The following is a 22,161-nucleotide window of genomic DNA, read 5'->3' on the forward strand; positions in this document are numbered from 1 at the left end:
ATACCACAGTATAGGAGATAGGGGAGCAGAGCATTTTATACAATTCTCCAATCATCATAGTATTAATATGAATAATTTTTACATATAGTACAGAAAACCTCTTGGTGATGTGCTGGAAAATAAGAGTTAAATTACAGAAGATATTTTGATATGAAGTTGCACAAACATTTAGTGGTTAGAAAAATACTATGAAATATGGCTCAATTATTTTTGTTCCTAACAGACACTCTTCTATGTTTACTTGCACACAATAGGACACACAAGTTCTTGATCCATCTTGGGAAATGGTTCAAATCAAAAGGTTTTCAAGTTCAATACAATTCTTTCATTTAAAGTGATATAGTTAATTTTCCTTAAACACCAGCCTCGGATACAATGGGAGAAATAACCCTGATGTGATGCACCTGTACATTTACCCACATGCCATTTCCATCCTTGAAAAAAAACGACTTCAGGTTTTTTTTTAAGCTGGCAAAATGCTGTTCTTTCTTTATTCTTTTGCCACAGTTATAAAGCAAATATTTAAAAAACGCTGTGCTTTGGGCATTTTGCCCAAGGGCTCAACAAAAAACAGGGTCTTTTTTTGCTAAGTGCTTTTAGGACAGGTGTCTGAAACATTGATCTTGCTCAGATATTACCACTGTAGGAGGAGTGTTTGAGATGGTGTTTTAACATAAAATGAATGGACATGAAGCAGCCTTTAAAAAATATATTTTTTAGCTGCAAAAATCTGTTTGACAACAAATTGGGTGTGCTCATTTATATGCTAATGCCTGATTGGAATAGTCCAGTGGTGTCCAAAGTTGAGGGCTATTGTTCATATGTAGACTGATCGCAAATTTGTCCATTTTTAAAGGCTGTTGTTGGACTTGTTAGCAAAGCAAGACATTTTTGCCTGTTCAGTTAATGTGATCGACAAAACAAAACTGCATTACATTCTGTAAATGTTGCTTTCCCTGAGCAGTGTGGCCATGTTTATGTCCAGTTTTAGCTGAACATTTAAAGACTTACTATCTCAGTGAGATATCTAATTCTAACAAAACATGCATACACACATTTTGTGAGAGATTACTTCGCTACTCCGTTGATGTAGTGCTTGTGTGTGCATCTCCATCTGAAGAGCTTTGGCAGGGTGCCACACTTCGATGTACTCAAAGTTCATCCTCGTCTTCCTTCTGTTCATACTTGCTCCCTTACCACTTTTATCTCTGCTATAACTCTGGGTTTAGAAATGAGGCACAGAAGCTTGCAGTTGGACACAGTATATGAAATCTGAACATAAGATATTTGTGATTTTACAAAAAACAAATCCCAGGTCACAGGTAATGATGTAACCGTGTCATGATGGAACATGTTTGGGTCTCCTAGTTCAAGTGAAGGGAAAATGTAACGCCACCAATTTCAAAGACGTCCTATACAATTGTGTGCCTCCAAAATTGTGCTTGCAGTTTGGGGAAGAACTACATATGGCAGATACTTTTTGTCCATATTATGTATGTAGATTGGATCTAAGTATAAGCCACGTGTTTCATTTGTTTTTTTCTATCGAACAAAGTCTGTTGGACTTTACTGTATTTCAACACTGAAACCAAATTATTTGCTAATGGTCTAAAATGCATCTCATTATATGCTATCCGGCCTGTACTATCTTTTTGAAATTCTGAAATAAATTCTCATTAAAATGATCCTAGATCTTTGAAGTTCAAAGCCATTATTTATAATAAGGTATAGCGCAGTGGATAAATCCTAATTACTGATAACCCTTTGGTAATTTACACTTCTCCTTACATATATATTTCTTATATAGAATAGTGATTATAGACCAGAACCATGTAGTCATGTAGTACCTTATTTATTTGTTGGTTAGTTTTTTTTGTTTGTTTGTTTATTTACTTCCACAATCATTTATAGATGATTCATTGTCATTTAAAGAAGCAAACACCTCAACTTCCATTTAGGGCATTTTTTATATATATTTTTATATTTATATATATATAATTCTTATTAGTCATCATTGATTGATTGATTTGATTTTTTTGTTTGTTTGTTTGTTTTACTTGTAGTACTTATGCCTGACAATCAGCATCTTAAAGCGGACAATTTGTCTGTGTTCCATGGAAAATAAATAATTAATTCTTCATTCTCTCATCAACAACATTTTTAATGTTGCTCTCCTCTTTTCTTTTTTTCTTTCACTACAATACAACTTGGTCAGAGTTTAGTACAAGACATTCCCAATATAGGTGATTCTAGTGTTTTAGCATAGATTTAATTATACTCCGATATTGTTTACTGCTTAGGTAAAAATTGTAGAGTAACTGTTAACTGTAAACTGTTACGATTGTAGAGCTTCGGTTAACTTTCAATTCTTTTGAATGAGAATGTGATTTCAATCTTTTTACATAATCAGATTACTAATGATCTCCAGAAAAAGCATGGAATTTTGGCTCTGGTGTGACTTCAATTTCTTGATCACTTGAGGGAAAAACAGACAGTTACACAGTGTCCTCTGTGCAATGATTAAAAAATTGTCAGCCCTTTTTGTATTGCATATCTATTAAATAACAACTTGCAACCAGGTCAGGTTAGATCAGTGTGATTTTTAATAGTTTTTAACAGTAGACATTGTCACACTACAGCTGTACAGAAGCCTTAGTGGCAAGGAAAAGATTAAGGACTACAGTAAAAAAAAGGTGAAAAATCTAAACTAAAATAAAAAATAATTTCTCTCACATAGCTGTATGCTATCAGTCCTGTGTTGTAAAGAATATGAGAAGCTTGAATATGAGACTCAGTCATTTCTGGTTTCATTAGTTTTAATTATGACTGCCATATCATTGTGCATTTATCACCTTTTCAGGGTTCTTCTTATAATTCGCTTTTATCGAAAGTTGTTCTCGGGTTTATAAAGAAGGTGCATCCTATTAATCTTCAAAGATAATTATGAAGCTAGATGGATTACGAAGGTGTTGACTAATTTCTACAGTGCTGTGAAAAAGTATTTGCCTCTTCCTGATTTTTTTTTATATATATATATATATATTTACATAAAAATACATTAAGACTGCAGATGGACAATACAGTGCTTTGGAAAAGCACAGATTTTTTTATTTATTTTTTGCATATTTGGCACACTTAAATTATAAAATTTGCTTGATGATCTGAATCACCGAAGTGTGACAAATATGCAAAAAAATTAAAAATAAATAATCGGTGCTTTTTCACAGCACTGTATAGTCTATCTGCAGTCTTAATGTATGTCTAAACGAGTAAAGGAATGATGATGATGATTAATACTACAATAAGGGCAGGGTATTTTATAAAGACAGTGACCGTGAAGGACTATGTACTGTACCGTGTGTATCTTTCTGATTATTTATGAAAACTACTTAAAAAAAAAAGTCTTTTCTCTGTGTGTCTTCTAAGCATAATCTCCTGGGAATGAGTAAAATGCAGGAGTGTGAATTTGGAATGAGTGAGCAATAAGGCTAAATTGATGCATCATTGACCCGCACTCTCAATGGTCACGGCCTCATGCATTAAACCTTCTGAACCCTGTCAGCAATTATAGACCTTAGAGACTTAGTTCACCTTTCAAGCATCATGCTTAACCCTGAATTTAAGCATGCACTGATATAAAATCTTCTCATTGAGAGAGCTCGCTAAATCTTTATCGCTGTTTGCATTACCACATTTGAAATGTCCAAATTGATTACTGTTCATTAGCATTTACAAGTGTGTTAATTGGAGAAAAAGCCCTTTTGCTGCCATGTTTTCCTAATTAAAGGGTGTCTCTGTATAGGAAATGTGCCAGAATCAATTGAGGTTCAAAATGAGTTTTCAGTGTATATACAGTAAGCCAGTTTCCAATGTCACTCTTTGAATGATGGATTTGAATTCAATACTTAGATTTGCTCTATGGCTTTATGGTTGGTTTTAAAAAGAAAATGTGTTGCCTCTCCAATAAAAATAAGTAAAATAATATTTCTTGTTTTATCTATATTAGCTTGTATTTCTTTGTAATTTAGCTGGGGTTTACATGCAAGAGAACTGTTAATTCCATAGAATAGAATAGAATAGCCATAGATGAATATATCTGGTATCTGATCTGTAGCATTTGCATAAAAATGGCTTTGTTCTTTTGAGTCAAAGTGGCATCAAAAATATCAAGTGTCTAATGTACGCTTTTCTATTTAATTTTAAAACCCAGAATGACTTCAGCTCTTCAAACAGATCAGATCTGGTGGCCTGCATCTAGTTGGCATTGACAGAAAGACAGCGGGGCAAACACAAGGTCAGTTAATCTCCAGAAGAGCATCTTTGAGGTTGTCCTTTTGATTCACTGACATTCTCTGTGAATTTCATCTATTGTCAGAGCAATCATTTTGCTCATTGTTGAGTTTAACAGCAAAAGCATATATTTAGTGTCTTGTCTCAACCAATGTGGATGGTTTAATGGGGCCAAAGAACTAAAAAATAAACACTCCCATAAACCCACCTTCACCTGTCTAGTTAATCCTGGAAACCTTCATCATGGCAAGTAAGGTATTAAGATGATAGCACGAAAAATAAGTTCTGTAAATGTGTGTAAGTTGGAGGACTCGTGTGTTTAGAGTCACTACTGCAGTATTTCATCCAGAAAAAAGCTGCTGTATCTGTATTCTGTAATTGCTTGAAACCTGCCAAAACCTTTTGGCAATAAAATTTCACAGAATTACATTTTGTGTTCCAGATTTACGTTGGCAAGTAAATTTGATCATAGAAACTGTACTTAGAGTTCAGTGTCATTTATGTAATTTGTAGTTGTGGCCAGTAGCCAAACATATTTGGATGACATTTAATGGTGGGGTTCTTACAGCAGCACTATTACTCCATACTTTAGAGCTATATTTAGTGATTTTTGGTGCAATCAATCTGCGTTGAAGCTTCAAATCCAAACAAATGCAGCCCATCCCTTTAGTATTTCTGCCAAAGCCACACTCCTTGGCTAGCATGTTTAATTGCAAATCCAAGAGGGGGAGCCTTCTGAATTGAAAGGAAAGCAAAATGTCTTGTCTTGATTAGTTGAGTGCTGGAGGTTCATATATATATATATATTTTTTTTACCTTTCATTTTCAGTTACCGGAGTTTCTTCTTTGAGCAGATGAACTAGTATCATAGTTAATTTAGTTGAACTGAATTTCATTTAACTCTTAATTACTATAAGTAACTGACCCCACATTTAATTCCCAACACATATATTTTTGTGTGTGCCACAGTTCCTGCATAATGTACGCATGCTGTATTATTAAAGTAAAATCTGCATTTAATTGGCTTAATGGTTACCAGGAAAATGACTTTTGTAAACAAAACTTTGTGTACTTACATTTTGTATATTTGCAATTTGAGGTGCCAGGTAGAGTGATAATTGTTTAGAATGTATGTACCGTAATTTTCGGACTATAAAGCGCACCCATATATAAGCCGCACCCACTGAATTTGACAACGATTTTGACAATTAGTTTTAACATAAATAAGCCACACCTGTCTATAAGCCGCAGGTGTCTACACTGAAACTAATGAACTTTACACAGGCTTTAACGACAGTGTCTTTTACCCGGGTGAAATATGTTGTGGCTCCTTTAAGAGCAGAGCAGCATTTTGGGAATAGCCTGCCACCGCATTTTTTCCGGTATTACTGCATGTGTGCAAGACCGAGGAATATGTCTATTATTTTCTGATGCACATTTCTTAGTTTCTTTGACTAACCCGTAACGCTGTTGCCAAGAAAAATAAAAAAGCATGAGTTTTGGAAACCTGTCTGTGCTTATATGATTTCTGTTGCAACTGGAGTTAGCGAGCTCTCCCTTCACCCAGACTCAACGCGTTACAACGGCTTGTATCTAAACAGTAGCCTACCAAGTAAGTCTTTGTTCACTGTCTTCCTCCTTCCTTTCACAACTATTTCTCTCGGGAGTTTTTTGGCTTAAAGTTTGTGAAACCGGGAAAAACCCAGGAAGAATTCATAAATAAGCCGCTTCGTTGTTTAAGCCGCGAGGTTCAAAATGTGGGGAAAAAAGTAGCGGTTTATAGTCACTCGAAAAATACGGTATGTATGCATGTATGTATGTCTGCACTAGGTTGCACTGTCTGTGCTTTGTCCCGCATAGGAAGCTCCTGTCCCCAAGTCAAATTCCTTGTGGGTGTAAACATACTTGTTAATGAATCTATTTCTGATTTAAAATTTCAGTGTAAAGGTTGAGATTGTGAACATTTGATTCAGACATGCTCAGGTTATAATATGACATGGCCTAATAACTTTAAATGAGATCTTAAATAAACTTTTCAACCAAGTGTTCTGCTGAAGCTGGTAACATCATTATGTAGGATCATGCTATACTGAGCATTTAGACAAACAAAAGGATTTTTGTACTTTGATCAGTCTGGAGGTATAATTTTTTTTATGTCTGTGGTGATGAAGAATGTTTCAAGTCTAATACTCTGAGGGTATCAAATGTTAATTGTCTGTATAAACAGATATAAGCAGCTTTGTCATTTCATTAAGGAAGAATTAAGATTATGATGTGTGTAAAAAAAAAAAAAACCTTTAAACTGTTACACTTAATAAAGGTATTCTAAAGGCTAATTTAAGGCTTGAACTCATTAAATAAAATCTTTAATATCAGAGGATTATTGCTGAGACTCTTAGCTTCAAGCCTTTACCGTACTTTAACTCAACCCATCTTATGTGATACCTATTGTGATGAATAAGAAAGTGTGGATTGCACTAAAAACGTTTGTCGTATTTAAAAGTGATCCTGTATTCACAATTACAGCAACTCTCAATCCTTTGATTGTGGTCTCATGGGCCTTATAGTGCTGATGCTTTATGGATGATTCCCAGCCTCATTATCACTTGGTGACGGGAAAAAAAAAATTCACAGAAGATAAGTGTCTTTCCTCTGAGAGTAACCTTGGAATCACATGGAGACTCGAGTGTGGCTGATTGCTGCTGGGAAACGCTCATCAATGTGACGACTGACCTTGGTGTGGCTTGATGACACTTCACCTCAGGAGGCTCTTCATAAAGGGCCAGGTGGTGCAATGAAGACTGACTCGCCTCACACGGCAGCTGCTATGTGTCCTTTGTGTGGTGTTAATGCTAGTAATGCATTTTCATCATTTTATGATCTAAAAAGTGTTATCTAAAAAGTAACACAGCAAGTCTCCATTCGTTAAAACAACTAAATCTTAACATAAAAACTTTTAGTAGCTGTATCCAAGCTATAGACTCTGGTATTATGTTACAAAATAATGCAACATTCTTCCTCAAATTCTAATAATAATAATAAATTGATTTTTTTTTTTTTTTACATTTTTAACTTTCCAACTTTCATTTATATGGATCATTCTCCATACAGGTCCCTGTGAATTAGCTGTTGCTAATAGTATGTAGTATGCTGTAGTATGACTTGCTAGAGAATTAATCGACCTTATGCTCACGAATGTTTATTCCATTTATTCATGCACTTTCATTTGCGCAACTGTGTTCATGAGGCTAAATCATCTAACCAGCTCAGCCAACCATACTGCACTTTAACGAGTTTGACATTCCATTAGCTGAAAAGCACTTTAGCCTTCTGACCGCCTATGCCCTGATTTAATTTTGCCTTGTAATTAATTTATTTGAGATAGACGTTTGTGGTCACCCAGAAAATGCTTCTTTATTGATGCGGATATGTTCATAAGACCACAGTGTGCTATGTCTAATTTTTTGCTAATAAAATGTTTTTTAATTACACTTGCCGGCAAAAGTTTGGATACACTGAAAAGTTTGTTTTTTATTTAATTTATTTTCCCCTTTATTGAAATCATGATGAGCTTAAAGCTAGTAAAGAAGAAGGTTTCAATGACAGACATGCTTTCTGTTGACATCTTAGACTTCTTAGCCGCGTACTCAGCCTGTCGTCACTCAGAATGGTGGATACGATTCGCTTATTATATAAAATGTATTCTCTTTTGCTTTGGCTCCTTAAGCCATACTGCTTGAGAGTAATTTTCTGTCGATTTGCTCTGGAAGTAGTAAAGTGTGACGCTTAATAATCCTACCTTTTACCTGCTAAAAGCACTCTTCTTTTTCTCTTTCTATTCTGCATTTTCTTATCAGTTGTTGTCTGATATTGCATATCTGGGATTGACCCTGGTTTTGACCCTGGCTTGACCCTAACTCCATGTGATTTGTGTTGAAAAGTCTCAGTTACTGTTGGTGTAGAAATGGTTTAGTTGCTAGCCAAAATTATTTAATGAAGTTTTTTTTGGCAGCTAAAGGTTCATATTAAATTAGGTACACTATTTGGACAAATGATTACGGGCACTTGACCATAAGTTTGGTTTGTCTGAACCTGTGAACATCCCATTCCACATTTAGTCCCCATTTGCTGTTATAAACAGCAACTCTGGGAAGATTCTGCACTAGATTTTAGAGTGTGCCTTTTGGAGATTTGTGCTCATTAAGCCACAAATATTATTACATCAGGTATTGATTTTCCACTTCAACCCATGTCAACAGTATCTTCATGGACCTTTGCTTTATGCACAGAGGCATTGTGATGCTGGAAGTTAGGGGAACATTTCAAGCTACAGCATCTAGAAACATCCTATAAAATTAGGTGCCTCCAATTTTGTGGTAAAAGTTTGGGGAAGAACCACATATAGCTGAATAATTAATGTGTCCCATTCCTATTGTATGTATCCTTATTGTACGTGTATGTCATGAATGGCCTATCTAGGTGTCCTGAAGCCCTATGAACGGTGTGTGTTCTGTACGTGGCTACATTTTTACTTTGACTAATTCTAGTATAAGAAATAATTTTACTAAACTGATACTGTAGTTATTTTCAATTATGTCAATTATTAATTTTCTCCGTGTTTCACAAAACACTTAGTTCAAAACTTTGCTTTATTGCACTTACCACATTGGAACTGGTCTAATTTGGCTTTATCTATTTTAACACTCAAACTGTTTATCACTGTTTGCTGGTGATACATTTTCATCATTTTATGATCTAAAAGTCAAGTCAAGTCAAGTCAAGTTTATTTGTATAGCGCTTTTCACAACAGACATTGTCTCAAAGCAGCTTTACAGAAAACAACAGTGAAGGTGAATGGTGTGCGTTTGTCCCTGATGAGCAGCCGTGGCGACAGTGGCAAGGAAAAACTCCCTTAGATGATATGAGGAAGAAACCTTGAGAGGAACCAGACTCAAAGGGGAACCCATCCTCATATGGGTGACATCAAAAGTTTGGTCATAAATCTTTCAACAATACAGAACAATTTGTGATCATCATAGATCCAGCATCAGCTTCTCCATGCCAGGGCCTTTAAACACTCGGCATCTACTTCTCCATGATCATCCATAGGTCCATAATCTTCACGAGGTGGGACGTGACTGGAGCTGGCCAAACCTCAGGAAGCCTCGGGATGGGGAGAGAAAGAGAAGCAGTGGAGAGGAATTAGCGTAGCTGCTGTTCATGATATTAACAGCACAAGTTGATAATGTGCATGTGATCAGATGTTCTGGAGCACAAGGTTGTGATGTGATGTGTGTGATGTGTGTTATGTGTAGGCTTTGCTAAAAAGATATGTTTTTAATCTACACTTAAACTGGGAGAGTGTATCTGAACCCCGAACACTGTCAGGAAGACTATTCCAGAGTTTAGGAGCTAAATGTGAAAATGCTCTACCGCCTTTAGTGGACTTTGCTATTCTAGGAACTACTAGAAGCCCAGAGTTTTGAGATCTCAGGGAGCGTGACGGATTGTAGCGTGTTAAGAGACTGGATAGATACATGGGAGCCAAACCATTTAGTGCTTTATAAGTGAGTAGCAGTAGTTTGTAGTCTATTCGAAACTTAATAGGAAGCCAATGTAGGGACGATAAGATTGGGGTTATATGATCGTATTTTCTTGACCTAGTAAGAACTCTTGCTGCGGCATTCTGAACTAACTGAAGCTTGTTTATTAATGATGCAGGACATCCACCTAGTAATGCAAAAAAGGTGCTTTCTTTGGTTTGACACAAAGGAGCACAGCAAGACTCTCATCAATAAAACAAGTAAAAAATACATTATAAAGCAAATAAACATCTAAACAAAACAGTTAGTAGTTTTATAAGAAATACAAATCATTTTCCACTTTTGATAGATTTGGATCATTGGTAATCTGTACATTTCACAGCTTTAGTTTGACTTGCTATTGATACAGATTTTTCCCCAAGCCATAACCTTTTTTTTTTTGTTGCAGTATTGTGACAGTTTTAGAACCATCTCAGTTTAGATGTCACTTATCTGTATTATTTTACACTTTATAGCCATGTCCACTTTATGTTAAATGATAGTTGTTTCTGGTAAAGTCTGTTTAACTTTCACACTTGGCTGTAAATTATGCCATGAGAAAGAATAATAGCAGGTGTTTTTTTGGCTTCCTTGGCATGAGCCTCTATATCATAGTTTGACTTGGTCATATATTTTGTGTCGACTACAAAAGTAACATGACCCCCTAATTTCATAAAGTCTCAGTTTACCTATTGTCAAATGTAGACATTTCTTTATACTTCAGAACTTTTTTTTTTAGAAATATCTTTCCTGATATGTAGCACCAACACTATATGGACAATCTGGTCCTCAATTATTGGGATACTTGGGATTTTGATGGCTGTCTTTTTCAGCCATATGTAGTTCCAAACAAATTGAAGGCACACCATTGTAAATGGTGTTATTGTTGTTTTGTTTGTTTTGGATGTATTGGCCTTACATTTTCTCTTCACTTGAGCTAAGAAACCCTGCACATAGCCAACTATGATCTTTGGTAGCCTGATCCTTAGGAGATCTTTAGGAGCTCTGACCTCAAACCTATTGAACACTTTATAAATTAATCGGAACGCTGACTGCACCCCAGGTATCCTCACCCTACATCAATACCTGACTTTACTAACACCTTTGTGGCTGAATAAACACAAATCTCTACAAACAAACTTAAATCCAGTGGGACCTCTTCCCAGAGGAGTGGCGTTATTATAACAGCAAATGGGGACTAAATGTGAAATTGGATTTTTAAAAAGCACAAGCCAATCTTATGCTCAGGTGTCCACAAACTTTTGTCTATGTATTATATCCCTAAAGTTCTATCATTTTCAAATCTGGATACTGTTAAAAGTGTAAAGTAGAAATCGCATTTAAAGTTTTCTCTCTGATTCCATTGAAAGTGCTAACATACGCATTATCTAAAAGCAAAAACTGTTTCAAGGATTTTAATGACTTAAATGCTTTTGATTAAATATGCAGTATAAAGAAAGCTATAAAATAAATATGGTCTTGTTCAGCATTCGAGATGATAAACGCTAGCACAGTGTTTGATGAACAGAACCTCATTGTCATCCTCTTTTCCGAAAACTTAATCCAACTTAATTTCAGCATCAAAATGAACTATTTTTTTGTCCATTATTTTTCTTTTTATATTCTTTTTTTTTTTTACCATCAATAGCGTCTTACTTTAACATGGCCAGGTATTACTGCAGGATGGCTGCATCCATATGGTATAATTATATACCAAACATGTGTTCATACAGTAGATTTTACAAGATAGGAAACGGAAAGTACGGAAAAAAAAAAAAATCCTGCACTTTCATGGGAAAATATTTCCGCAGTGAGAGCGTGAGTTGTTTTGAATGACTTGCTTTATGTGTTTGGTTATTACAGACAGCTGTTAAAACGTTTCTCTGCATGAAGAGGCGTTTGGATTGTTTTTCAGAAGCTATAAACCCCAGTGGGTCAACATCTGAAGAAAACCTGGTTCTGCCTTACAGACGTATGTGTGTGGCCATCTGTGCTGATGCCTGAGATTTGGGGTACACAAAAGTACAGCATATGGAAGCAGCAAAGACTGAAAAGTAACTAAAAGCAAACACATGACAGGTTTGTTAGATGTTCCCAAGCTGTCAAGCTGTAATGGAAATCACGATTATTTTAAATGATTTTATTATTCTTCAGACTGCTTCTCAATTACTGAAATTAGGGACAAAAATGCGCAGTACCTAGAACACTCATTGATTTTGTTTATTGAATTTTTTTAGTTCTAAAAAGTAATTATGCCCCATCAAAACACTGACTACACCTTATTGCCCCCAACACATCTTTTGCAGTCTTATTGCACGCCTTATTTCCCTTTGTATTACATTCCTGCAGTATATGTACTTAACCAGTGGGTCCTGTGTCCAAATACAAACACTTATTTAGTAAAATATTGAATATGTAGAATATTTCTTTCTGGCTGTTACAAAGAACTGATCTTGGAGACTCTTTGTGAAATAAATATGAAAGAAAACAATTTTTTTTCCATTAAAAAAACCCCTAAATAATCTGGAGTTATGCATGCTTTTTTAATGTCTATGGTGCATCCATTATACAGTCCCTGTGTTAGTTGCTACTATGGTACATATTTGTACCTACTGTATATTGACAATGTGTTGTAGTTAGTAAAGGCAGGTACTAATGTAGGTAAGGTAAGGAGGCCTGGGGTGCAGTCAGGGTTCCAATTCACCCCAGAGGTGTGCACTAGGGTAGGTCTGAGCTCTGTATAGCAGGCCACTCACGATCATATCTTCATGAAGCTGGATTAGTGGACAGGGTCATATACAGGGACAAATACACAGGCAGTCCTAATGATCAATCCTGATGATTTTAAGATTACAATAAGTGGCCCCTGATTATAAGATTGGTATGTGTTTTCTGGCCATCCCATTCCACATTTAGTCTCTATTTGCTGTTATAATAATCTCCACTCTTCTGGGAAGGTGTTTTACCAGATTTTGGAATGTGCTTTTGGAAATTTGAGATTTTATTCAGCCACAAGGATGTTAGTAAAGTCAGGCACAGATGTAGGATAAGGAGGCCTGGGGTACAGTAAGCATTGTATTACATCCAGATCAATATAGTTAAGAGCTCTATCGTAGATCTTCCTCTCGAAGCTTTGCAAAGCATCTTAATGATTGCTTGCATGCAGGCTTTGTGCACAGGGGTATAGTCCTGCTGGAACAGGTTTGGGTCTTCTAGGAGATTCTCATTTTTGTAGTTTCACATCCAAAAATTAGTAGTTAGTTTTTGATTTTCACTTTACTTTTTCCTGATGGCAGACCTTTCATCACGTGATTATTTTGGGCAATTTTACCCCATCTGGTTTGAGTTATTGCGCCCAATATTTGAGTGATGGACTCTCTTATTTTTACACTTTGTTGGATCTATATGTGCAGGGATGATGTGTAAGAATTGTGAAGTTCATAGTTTCAAATGAAGTCTGACCTTTTATTTGATGTGTCATGCTTTCTTAGGAATTAGGCATTCACAGGACTAGTAATACAGTGTAGCATGTTATCATTCAGATGCCCTCCACACGCAAGATGGATGGACTCATTTGTAACCTCAATCTTTACTCAATTATGTTCCACTTACGCCTGGTAATTGTCCTCATCTGACGGAGGAGGATCAAGTGGACTACAAAGGCTGGAGTTGTTTCAGGGTCACATACTCCCACACCGTGTGAAGAATGGCTTTCCAGTTCTTCTGTGGCTATCACAATATGTTTCATCACTGCAGTGAAAGACGGCCCTTCATGTTTTTCAGCTACAAATGACAGTGACGCACAATATCGCTTTTGTCACGGCATCATGCTGCTCGAGTGTCACAGTGATTGTTTTTTGTTTTCTCTAAATTTGAGCATGCGTCAGTCAGTGTAAGATTCAAGAGTTCCCCAAGTTGTAAGAAACGCTTGTCTCAAATAAAGTTTAGAAAGGTGCTGTAGAACAAATATCCTCTCATTTTGCCTCGTTCTATATTTCAATGTTTTATTTAATATGGTAAATAAGGAATAAAACTAAATCATTGGTTTTATTTACATAGAAATATTATTGATGGTTGACGGGGATTTGTTACTACACCCAGGTTGATAAATTACCAATAACCATGTTTTATAAAATTATATTTATGTAGGAATGACCTCATACTTTATTAAATCATTTTAGCTTGCATTTAATAAAGTTAATGTTTGTTAGTTTCCCTTATTAGGTTATTTTGAACTTTTATTTTTGTTAAAAACATCTGCTCTTGAGACTTTCTCCGTGTTCACCTTATCGAAAACCTCACCAGATCGATGATGCTTTTTTATCTTACATTTTAAAATGTGTTTATTAATAAAAAACAGATTTCTATGATCCTTTTTCTAACATTTATTTCCACCTATAAGAGCAAAAGACAAAAATGCTACTATAGTCCAATGACATTTAATTCTTGTTCTTGGCCTTGTGTGGAAAGGCCAAAATAAACATACATTATTTTTTTTCTTTTAGTAAACCCACACAGTCTATAACAGAATCTTCTAGAAAGGCAAATACTCTTAAATCAAACATCGTTTTCATATTTCAGAAAGCGTTGTTGCCTGGAGGTTAGTGATTAGACTTGCATGAGGTGGCTGTTCATTATCAGAGTGTTGGGTAGTTGTGTTTACCCAGCATCCATAGCCTCTGCGGCATCCAAATGACACCACTGCTTATTATTGCGATTTTATTAATAGTGGATTATTGTTACTTATTACGTGGGAATATTATCTTCTCTAAACTTTGCACTGAGGTCATAGTTGGGAAACCTCTTCATCTGAAAACAGGGGTGTGGATTTGGAGTAGATGGATCCAGTCTTTAAAAAAATCAGTAATAGCTCAAAAGTATGCCTGAGTTTGTTAGGACAAATTCAATTGAGATGAATTTTTCATAGTTATGACTTGGATTTTTTTTTTTAAATGACTGTTGGATTATTTAGTAAGTGACAAATTGTCTAAAAAGCAAACTATAGCTTTAATAGTCAAGTGCATACATTTAATTGAATTAAATTTTATTTGTGTAGCGCTATTGGCAAGTGACATTGTTTTAAAGCACCTTTTACATAATGGAATAGAGGGCAAATATCATCGTAAAGCATCATAAATTGGTCCCTATAAGTTTATTCCTAATGCATGAGTCAGTGGTGAGGGAAAAAAACTCACTGAGATGATGGGAGGAAAAAAACATGAAAGGAACCAGACTCAAAAGGGAACCTGACTTAAACTTGATGACCCCGAATATCCATTCATTATAGTTTTAACATTGTTAAGGTTATTAACTGCTCACTAATAGACACTTAGATGTAAAACCTTTCATCGTAATTGTAGCCATAAACCATTGTTTTAATAAAATGTTCAGATACTTTTTCATACTTCTTGGGTTTGACCATGCAAAGTGACCTCATTGATTTTTGGGCTCCTTATTTCCAGCAGCAGTGAATGGTTTCCAATTTAAGAGAAGTAGGATGAATCGGGTAGGTCCAGAAAGGAGAAGGGGAAAGAATCACTGATATCTCAGGCTCATGTCTACCTTGACACAGAGAAAAAGAGAGGCAGCGAAACATGGATTGTTGGGTATCCTTATTGTTAAGTAATAGTTAAGGACACTGTACAGTGTCAGCCATTACCTTTTTATAGAATATAGACTATCCTTTATTTGTCACCTATACATTACGGCACAGTGAAATTCTTTCTTTGCATATCCCAGCTTGCTCGGAAGCTGGGGTCAGAGCGCAGGGTCAGCCATAATATGGTGCCCCTGGAGTACAGATGGTTTAGGCCCTCCGACCTTCCGATCAGAAACCCAGCACCTTAACCACTGAGCTACCCCTCCCCCTATTACTTGGCATAACCTAATTTCTGGCATGTGAGATTAGCTTGAGTTTATTTGAATCAGGTCGGCCAGGGATATGATGGTAAATAACCATTTCCAGCTTTACATACAAGTTAATATTGTGCTTTATCTTGATTTTGTTCTGGTCGTGTTGTTTACATCTGACGTACTGTTTACTGTTGCTGATGCTTCTGCATGGCCCTACCAAAAGATCTGCATTTCCCAAACAAGTTTATATCAAAGTTTCACCCTTGTTTCAGTGTGTAATCTCTTTTCGGAGTCGCTGAACCATGTAGAGTTGTATCTATGAAATGCTGCTATAAGCATGAATCCTGTCCTATGCTCATCCCAAGACTGCTATTTAAAATACTCATACCGGACCCGTTTTTCAACAGTGTTTGCCTTTACTCTTATTTTCCTGTATACTAATAATGATTTATCATTTTGTCAGTTTCATCCTAATGGTATCTCAACCTCACCTCAGGCTTGATTATTAAGGATCTGTAATCCTTATAATTTAGTAAGATTGAACTCATTTGATTTATTGCATGGATTTGTTGAAGTGTATAAACAAGTGATCATGAAACATATCACATCAGCCGCGATAAATAGTAACGTGTTGTTTAAACTTTTGTCGAAAGGTTAGTGATGTCACATTTTATCAACTCCCCTGGACAGATCATTGTGTATTCAAGGCATTCTAGATCTAGCAGTGGTGGAATCTGTTTATATGGATCTTACCAATTGCTTGGCTCAGTCAAAATCTTTTGTTTTCTATTTCACAGCTTGTTTTATACTTATTATATTCACCTTTGTTATTCAAATTAACCTGTTTTTTTTTCTGTGTTTCTGTATAAGCTAATGTTACTTGGTGGTGAGTCGGTATGAGTACGTGGACAATGGCAGTGTCAATTATACTGTATATAATGCAATAGGATTGTGTACCAGGTCTTCTTTGATTAATTATAAAAAGAAACCCCCAGCTAATAGGAACGAGTGAAATTCTTGCCACACCTGAAACTACTTTATTTCCTTCATACTAAATATTTGACTTTGGACTCTATAGCTAAAGGTATAAACCAATGTATGAGTAGTAGAGACATTAAATATTGTACTAATCACAAGCTACTTCTTGGTATGTCTATTTGGGTTGGTGTGCAGTACGTATTAAACCGTTCCTCAAACATCTATACAAATTTAGATATTCAAATTCGTTTATTGAACTTTCTTTACCTTTACAACTTCCTTTCCTTACAAACGTATTGACACCAAATTTTTGGTTCTTCCCCAAATATTTACCACAGATTTGGAGGTACACAATTGTATAGAATGTCTTTGAATGCTATAGATGTTCCAGCATGACAGTGCCCCTGTGCACAAAACCAGCTCTATAAAGATATGGTGTAAATGATTTGGAGTAGAAGATCTTAGAGTAGAAGATTGGCCTGCTATAAAGCTCTGACCTTAATCCGATTGAACTAGAAGTATTGGAACACTGAGCACACCCCAAATGTATTTTATTTTACAATATTGAAACATTTTTAATTCTTTATAATAGAATTATTATTTTGAAATACTATAACTAGAGTTCAGAAATAACTGTTCCTTAAATTCCATTAGCTTCCTCCAAATCTGTTGATGAGTAACAGTATCACAGAGCTTCAAAACGGGGGAATAAATTAAAACAAACCACAGTATATATGGTTGGATGAGTCACCAATTTAATCATTTTTCATATAATATTTATTTGTACATTTTCACAAGCTAGGAAGAAATATGTCAGATGGGGAAACCTTATTCATTTATAAACAAGAGCAACTCGTTTATTTATCAACCTGTAGAATGAGGGTGTGTATGCTTTTTATTGTTGTTATACCATGTTCTGTCCCAGACCTTTTCAGCATTCGCTGAGTGTACAGAACACTGGAAAGTAGGTGTGCGAATTTCCTGAATCTGTTCGACGGATAATGCTAGAATCTAGATTTGATTTGACCTGGTATACCCACTTTGATCAGTACAAATGAAAGTAGGTAAAGCGGTTGTTTCGCAGTACAGAGAATGTGAACCATGAATGAAAACTGTGAGCAAATGACCTTGTCAGCCCAATGTTAAAATAATGATATTGAAGAATTTTCCTGGAACCATTTGCTGTATTTTTGCCCTTTAGTACTAGTAAATTTCATGCCAAAACACAAGAAGGCAACAGATGCAAATTAGTTGTCAAGAGAATAAAAAAAAAAATGTAATTGTATAAAATAAACATGTACAAGCATTTTTAGAAATGATTGGCTTTTACTTTAACAAACAACGTTAAAAAATGGAAAAATAAATGTAGCAGAACAGTAAAATGACTGCTCAAAAAAGCATCTTCAGTACATTTCTGTAACAGATCCTGTGGACAGGAGTGGAAATTAAAACTCTGATTTAAGTTCAAACCAAGCATAACATTTGCGGTGTGAGTTAAAGGCAGTGACATGACGTGTCCATGCAAAAAAAATAAAAATAAACCTTCAAATTATTTATAGCCAGAAACGAATTGCTACAATAATGAATTTACAAACTGTTGTACTTCATTGGTAAATACAAAATAAACGGTTATATGAAATATATGCCATTCCGATATGTTCAAGCTTACTGTTAAGTCCATCGAATTATTTTTATTTGTATTTTATTAATTTATTGAAATTTTTTAGAAGGCTTGCGAAAAAAATTCTCGGTTTGCCTTTATAGGCATTTCATTGTATAGGACAAAAGTAACAGTTCTGGCTCTTTTTGTACTTTTTAATACTTCTTGGTATTTACATTCTTCAGTAATAATGTTTAAACTTAAACAAAGATATCGAGAAATCAGTGGAATGAGGCAGAAGATGATAAAAGTGACTGATAATCTGGAATGAGAGTGAAGTTGGTGGGAAATGTCCCACTGTTGACAGAGAAATGAATTGTGCAGATGAGCTGAAGGCTATCATATGAATCCAATAGTCAGAAATGCACAATGATATCCAGAAGCATTGTGTTGTGTACACTCAGTGTAGCCCTTACTGCATAGCAAGGCAATGCATCTGCCCTTGAAATGCCCGCCTAGAGCTGCTAATGCCACCTGTAAATGTTTTACTGCAACAGTTATAACCCATACAACTCTGTTTCTTGCATGGGCAAGAGTTCTCTCATAAAGAAAACACACAATGCAAAAGATATAAAAATAAGAGGTTTCCCCCCCCCTTTTCTCTACATTTCGCTTTCATTTTTAAACCATTAAACAACAGTGTAGTGTTCGGTGAAAATCTCTGTAGTACATTTTGGGGCAGCAGTCGGTATAGGTGGAGTTTATTCCTTTTATATGGTGTATATATTTGTCTGTCTGAACAAGTCATTATGACTTTATTCAGTAGGATATGACATTGCAATATCAAATCAAAATTTTTTTTTTAATAAATCTTTTAATAAGATCTGAATGCCCTGTATCTAAAGAGAGCAAGGCATTAATGCGCTCTTTGTGTTTTCTTTTTTTTTTTCATTTTTTAATAGCCAAACTTCATGTCATAAATGCTTCAAATGTGCAACGGCTTTTCAAACGGTAAAGTCGAACCTTCGGACTGATTGAGATCAAGATTTGATTTGAGCGTACAGCCATAACGCAGCCTTCTTCTGTGATGCTTGGAATTACAACACAAAAGGAAAAGAACACTATAATATAGATAACTATTTCATCTGGACGCAAGGGGTCCAAGCACGGTCTACAGTGTAAAGGCATTTCGAATGTGCACTTTGAGAACAATGAGTTTGGACTGATGGTTACAATTACAGTGATGCTTCATAAGTGAGAATATAAGAGCTCAAGGAAATCATATACAACCCTGGTGATGTTCACAGACCTGCAGGCGCTCTGCTCAGTGCAGTTGAACTGACCCAGGCACTGTAACACACACACACACTCTTTTAGACTCTCTGTGCTCAGTAATTCTTTCTGACCCAAAGTAGGATCTCAAAATATATATACTATACAGATACGAATCGTTATGCTCTTCCAAAATATGGGATGTCTTATTAACTTCAAATCAGATTAAAGCTATGAAAGTAGCCGTTTTATAGGAATATTCATTCACAACAGAAATCCCAGCAACCGAAACTTCCTTGGACTTTGTGTGCCTCTGTTATTCCATATGTCTGACACTTTGCGTTTATGTGAAGCGTAAAGTGGAAATGGCTTAAAACCGACACAACCTCCCAGTAAGCCTCCGTTGTTTTTGTGTGGCAGTTAGGAGTCAGTGCATATCATACCGCACGCAAAATACACAAAAGAACATTTGTCAAACGCTTAAGTCAGCTTCCGCTACTCATCTTCCCCACCGTTCGAAAGGACCTCTCACCCCTAGAGACCAGGATGTGGTTCATCTCAAATCTTGCACTTCATCTCCAGATCCAAAAAAAGAATAAATCCCAACAGGTAACTCAAGTTACACTGAAATCACTTTCGCAGAAGCCAAAGCTCATAAAACTCAAAGCTGTAAAAAAAAAAAAAAAAGAATACAGAGGTGTGACAGTGAGAAAAGGTGATAACAACAGGTAGACCTGGAACATATATCAGAGATCTTTTTTTTAATTTTTTTTATACAAAGTATGAGCGTCCATGTGTTGCATTAACCAGGTGGCTACAACAGCAGTGCCAGGTTGGGTGGCAGGAGTGCCAGGGAGCAGTGCAAAGAGCTGAGCAGCAGCAGAGTGCTAAAGCCTGACTGAGATGCTGAGTTCCCCGAGATGGAGTTGGAGGAGCTGGGGTTGTCAATCTGAGGGTCCTGGACAAAAGACATTATAGAGATTGAGATAAGAAAATGAAAGTGTTTATCAAAGTATCTAATCAAACAAGGTAGACATTTTTTTTTTAAGTCACTTAACTCTTGTATTTTACATTGAATACCATAAAAAATGCAATGTAAGCTATATGTGAGTATATTTGAAATTGTTATAAGCGCAGATTTCTTAAGTTTTTCTTATCAGCTTTGTTTTCCTCCATGAGAGTCTAATACAAAGGACATTATGATTTCAATTTCCAACGATCTAACGATCAGTTATTAACTTCCAGGCAGTGACTGAAAGGAGAAGTTGGTTAAACTGGTTAAGAGCAACTTGTTTTGCAGACATTTACTGAAATATCGTGCAACAATAAATGGATAAAAAAACAATCTAGTGTTGTTCTGATGGCAAAAAGAAATAAATGTTGACAATTTGCTTTGGTTTAAGAGGAATACAGAACTTGAGAACGAATAAATAATGAATTGTTCGGTTGCCTTAGTAAATCTACTTCATCACACTACCTTATTTCCCATAAGTGCACAGCTGTTATGTTTAATTATGTACTTTATTCACCAACTACATCGTCAGGACAAAAGTATTGGCGCACACAACTGTATAGAATGTCTCTTGATGCTGTAGCATAACATTTTCTCTTTACTTCAATTAGAAAATCTGTTCCAGCGTGAAAATGCCCATGAACTCCATGAACATAGATTAAAATGGAAGATCTACATCCTAACCCTAGTGAACACCTTTTGGATGAATGTGAAAACGGAAAGCATCTATAATCACCCTACATCAGTACCTCACTTTTCTAACACCCTTGTGGCTGAACGAGCACAAATTCCACAAGCACGCTCCACAGTCTTCCCAGAAAAGTGGAGGTTATTATAACAGCAAATGGGGACTAAATGTGGAATGGGATTTTCAAAAAACAAACCAATCTAACGCTCAGGTGTTCACAAACCTTTGTTCCATATGATATATTTTTAACTAATTTGTAACAATTTTATATTTTTGGAAACACAATGCTTTTTTTCTGCTACTATTTTTTTTTTTTACACATCGCTATGCTTTTAAACCAGCCTTGTACACCAATAAAGCCCAAAAATGCTGTAAAGTGACTTATGCTGATGCATTTTTAGTTAAGGGGTAACATAAAAAAAAAGCACTTTGTATTTGATATACATTACACAGATAAAGATGAATAATGCCGCAATAATACGTAGAAGCTGAAAGAAAGGTTTTTTTTTTTTTTTTTGCTGTTTGGATACGCCGCTGTAGCACTAAATGTCACTCCAGCATGTAATGCTGCTTTTATTATGTACAATGACATTTACTGAACTTTAAAAGGCAAAAGATAAGCAACGTTTCCAGTTCAGCATTTTGCACTACAAAGCCCATAAGCAGGAAGTTCACTTGAGGGTGAGGTCAAAGATCGAGTGGAACTTTCCACACTATCACAAGAGAACGATCATCCCATTGGTTATCAGCTTCCCTCCGGTTTCGTTTCTCACTGTAGATCTACAGATTATCATTTCTACATGAACGAACGGACGTGGTCATTTTAATGATGCTTTAGATTTTGTTGGTGAGCTGTGACAGAAAATTTTTATATAATATATATATA

General features: G+C 35.7%; 1 protein-coding gene and 3 long non-coding RNA genes across 5 annotated transcripts in view; 2 read left to right on the forward strand and 2 right to left on the reverse strand.

The window, feature by feature from the left end:
* Positions 1 to 12,353, forward strand: part of LOC310725544 — a 35,037-nt gene extending 22,684 nt beyond the window's left edge. Inside the window, exons 2-3 of the long non-coding RNA XR_014533399.1 lie at positions 4,211 to 4,294; positions 11,736 to 12,353. This is a non-coding gene — a long non-coding RNA (uncharacterized lncRNA). The remainder of the gene's footprint in view (positions 1 to 4,210; positions 4,295 to 11,735) is intronic.
* The window catches only part of LOC310725568, a 224,887-nt gene that overhangs the window by 79,951 nt on the left and 122,775 nt on the right, over positions 1 to 22,161 (reverse strand). The gene's annotated exons all lie outside the window — the stretch shown is intronic.
* On the forward strand, positions 13,255 to 19,422 carry LOC310725569. Its single transcript, XR_014533432.1, has 2 exons — positions 13,255 to 16,257; positions 16,442 to 19,422. It is a non-coding gene; the product is annotated as an uncharacterized lncRNA (long non-coding RNA).
* The window catches only part of gfra1a (gdnf family receptor alpha 1a), an 89,439-nt gene continuing 84,714 nt past the window's right edge, over positions 17,437 to 22,161 (reverse strand). For both annotated transcript variants that reach the window (XM_083540480.1, XM_083540479.1), the window contains one exon: positions 17,437 to 20,533. In XM_083540480.1, coding sequence (XP_083396606.1) covers positions 20,390 to 20,533 — 144 coding nt within the window. In that variant the 3' untranslated portion in view covers positions 17,437 to 20,389. The remainder of the gene's footprint in view (positions 20,534 to 22,161) is intronic.

The sequence above is a fragment of the Silurus aristotelis genome (assembly GCF_946808225.1).
Source record: "Silurus aristotelis genome assembly, chromosome: 4".
NCBI classification, from domain to species: domain Eukaryota; kingdom Metazoa; phylum Chordata; class Actinopteri; order Siluriformes; family Siluridae; genus Silurus; species Silurus aristotelis.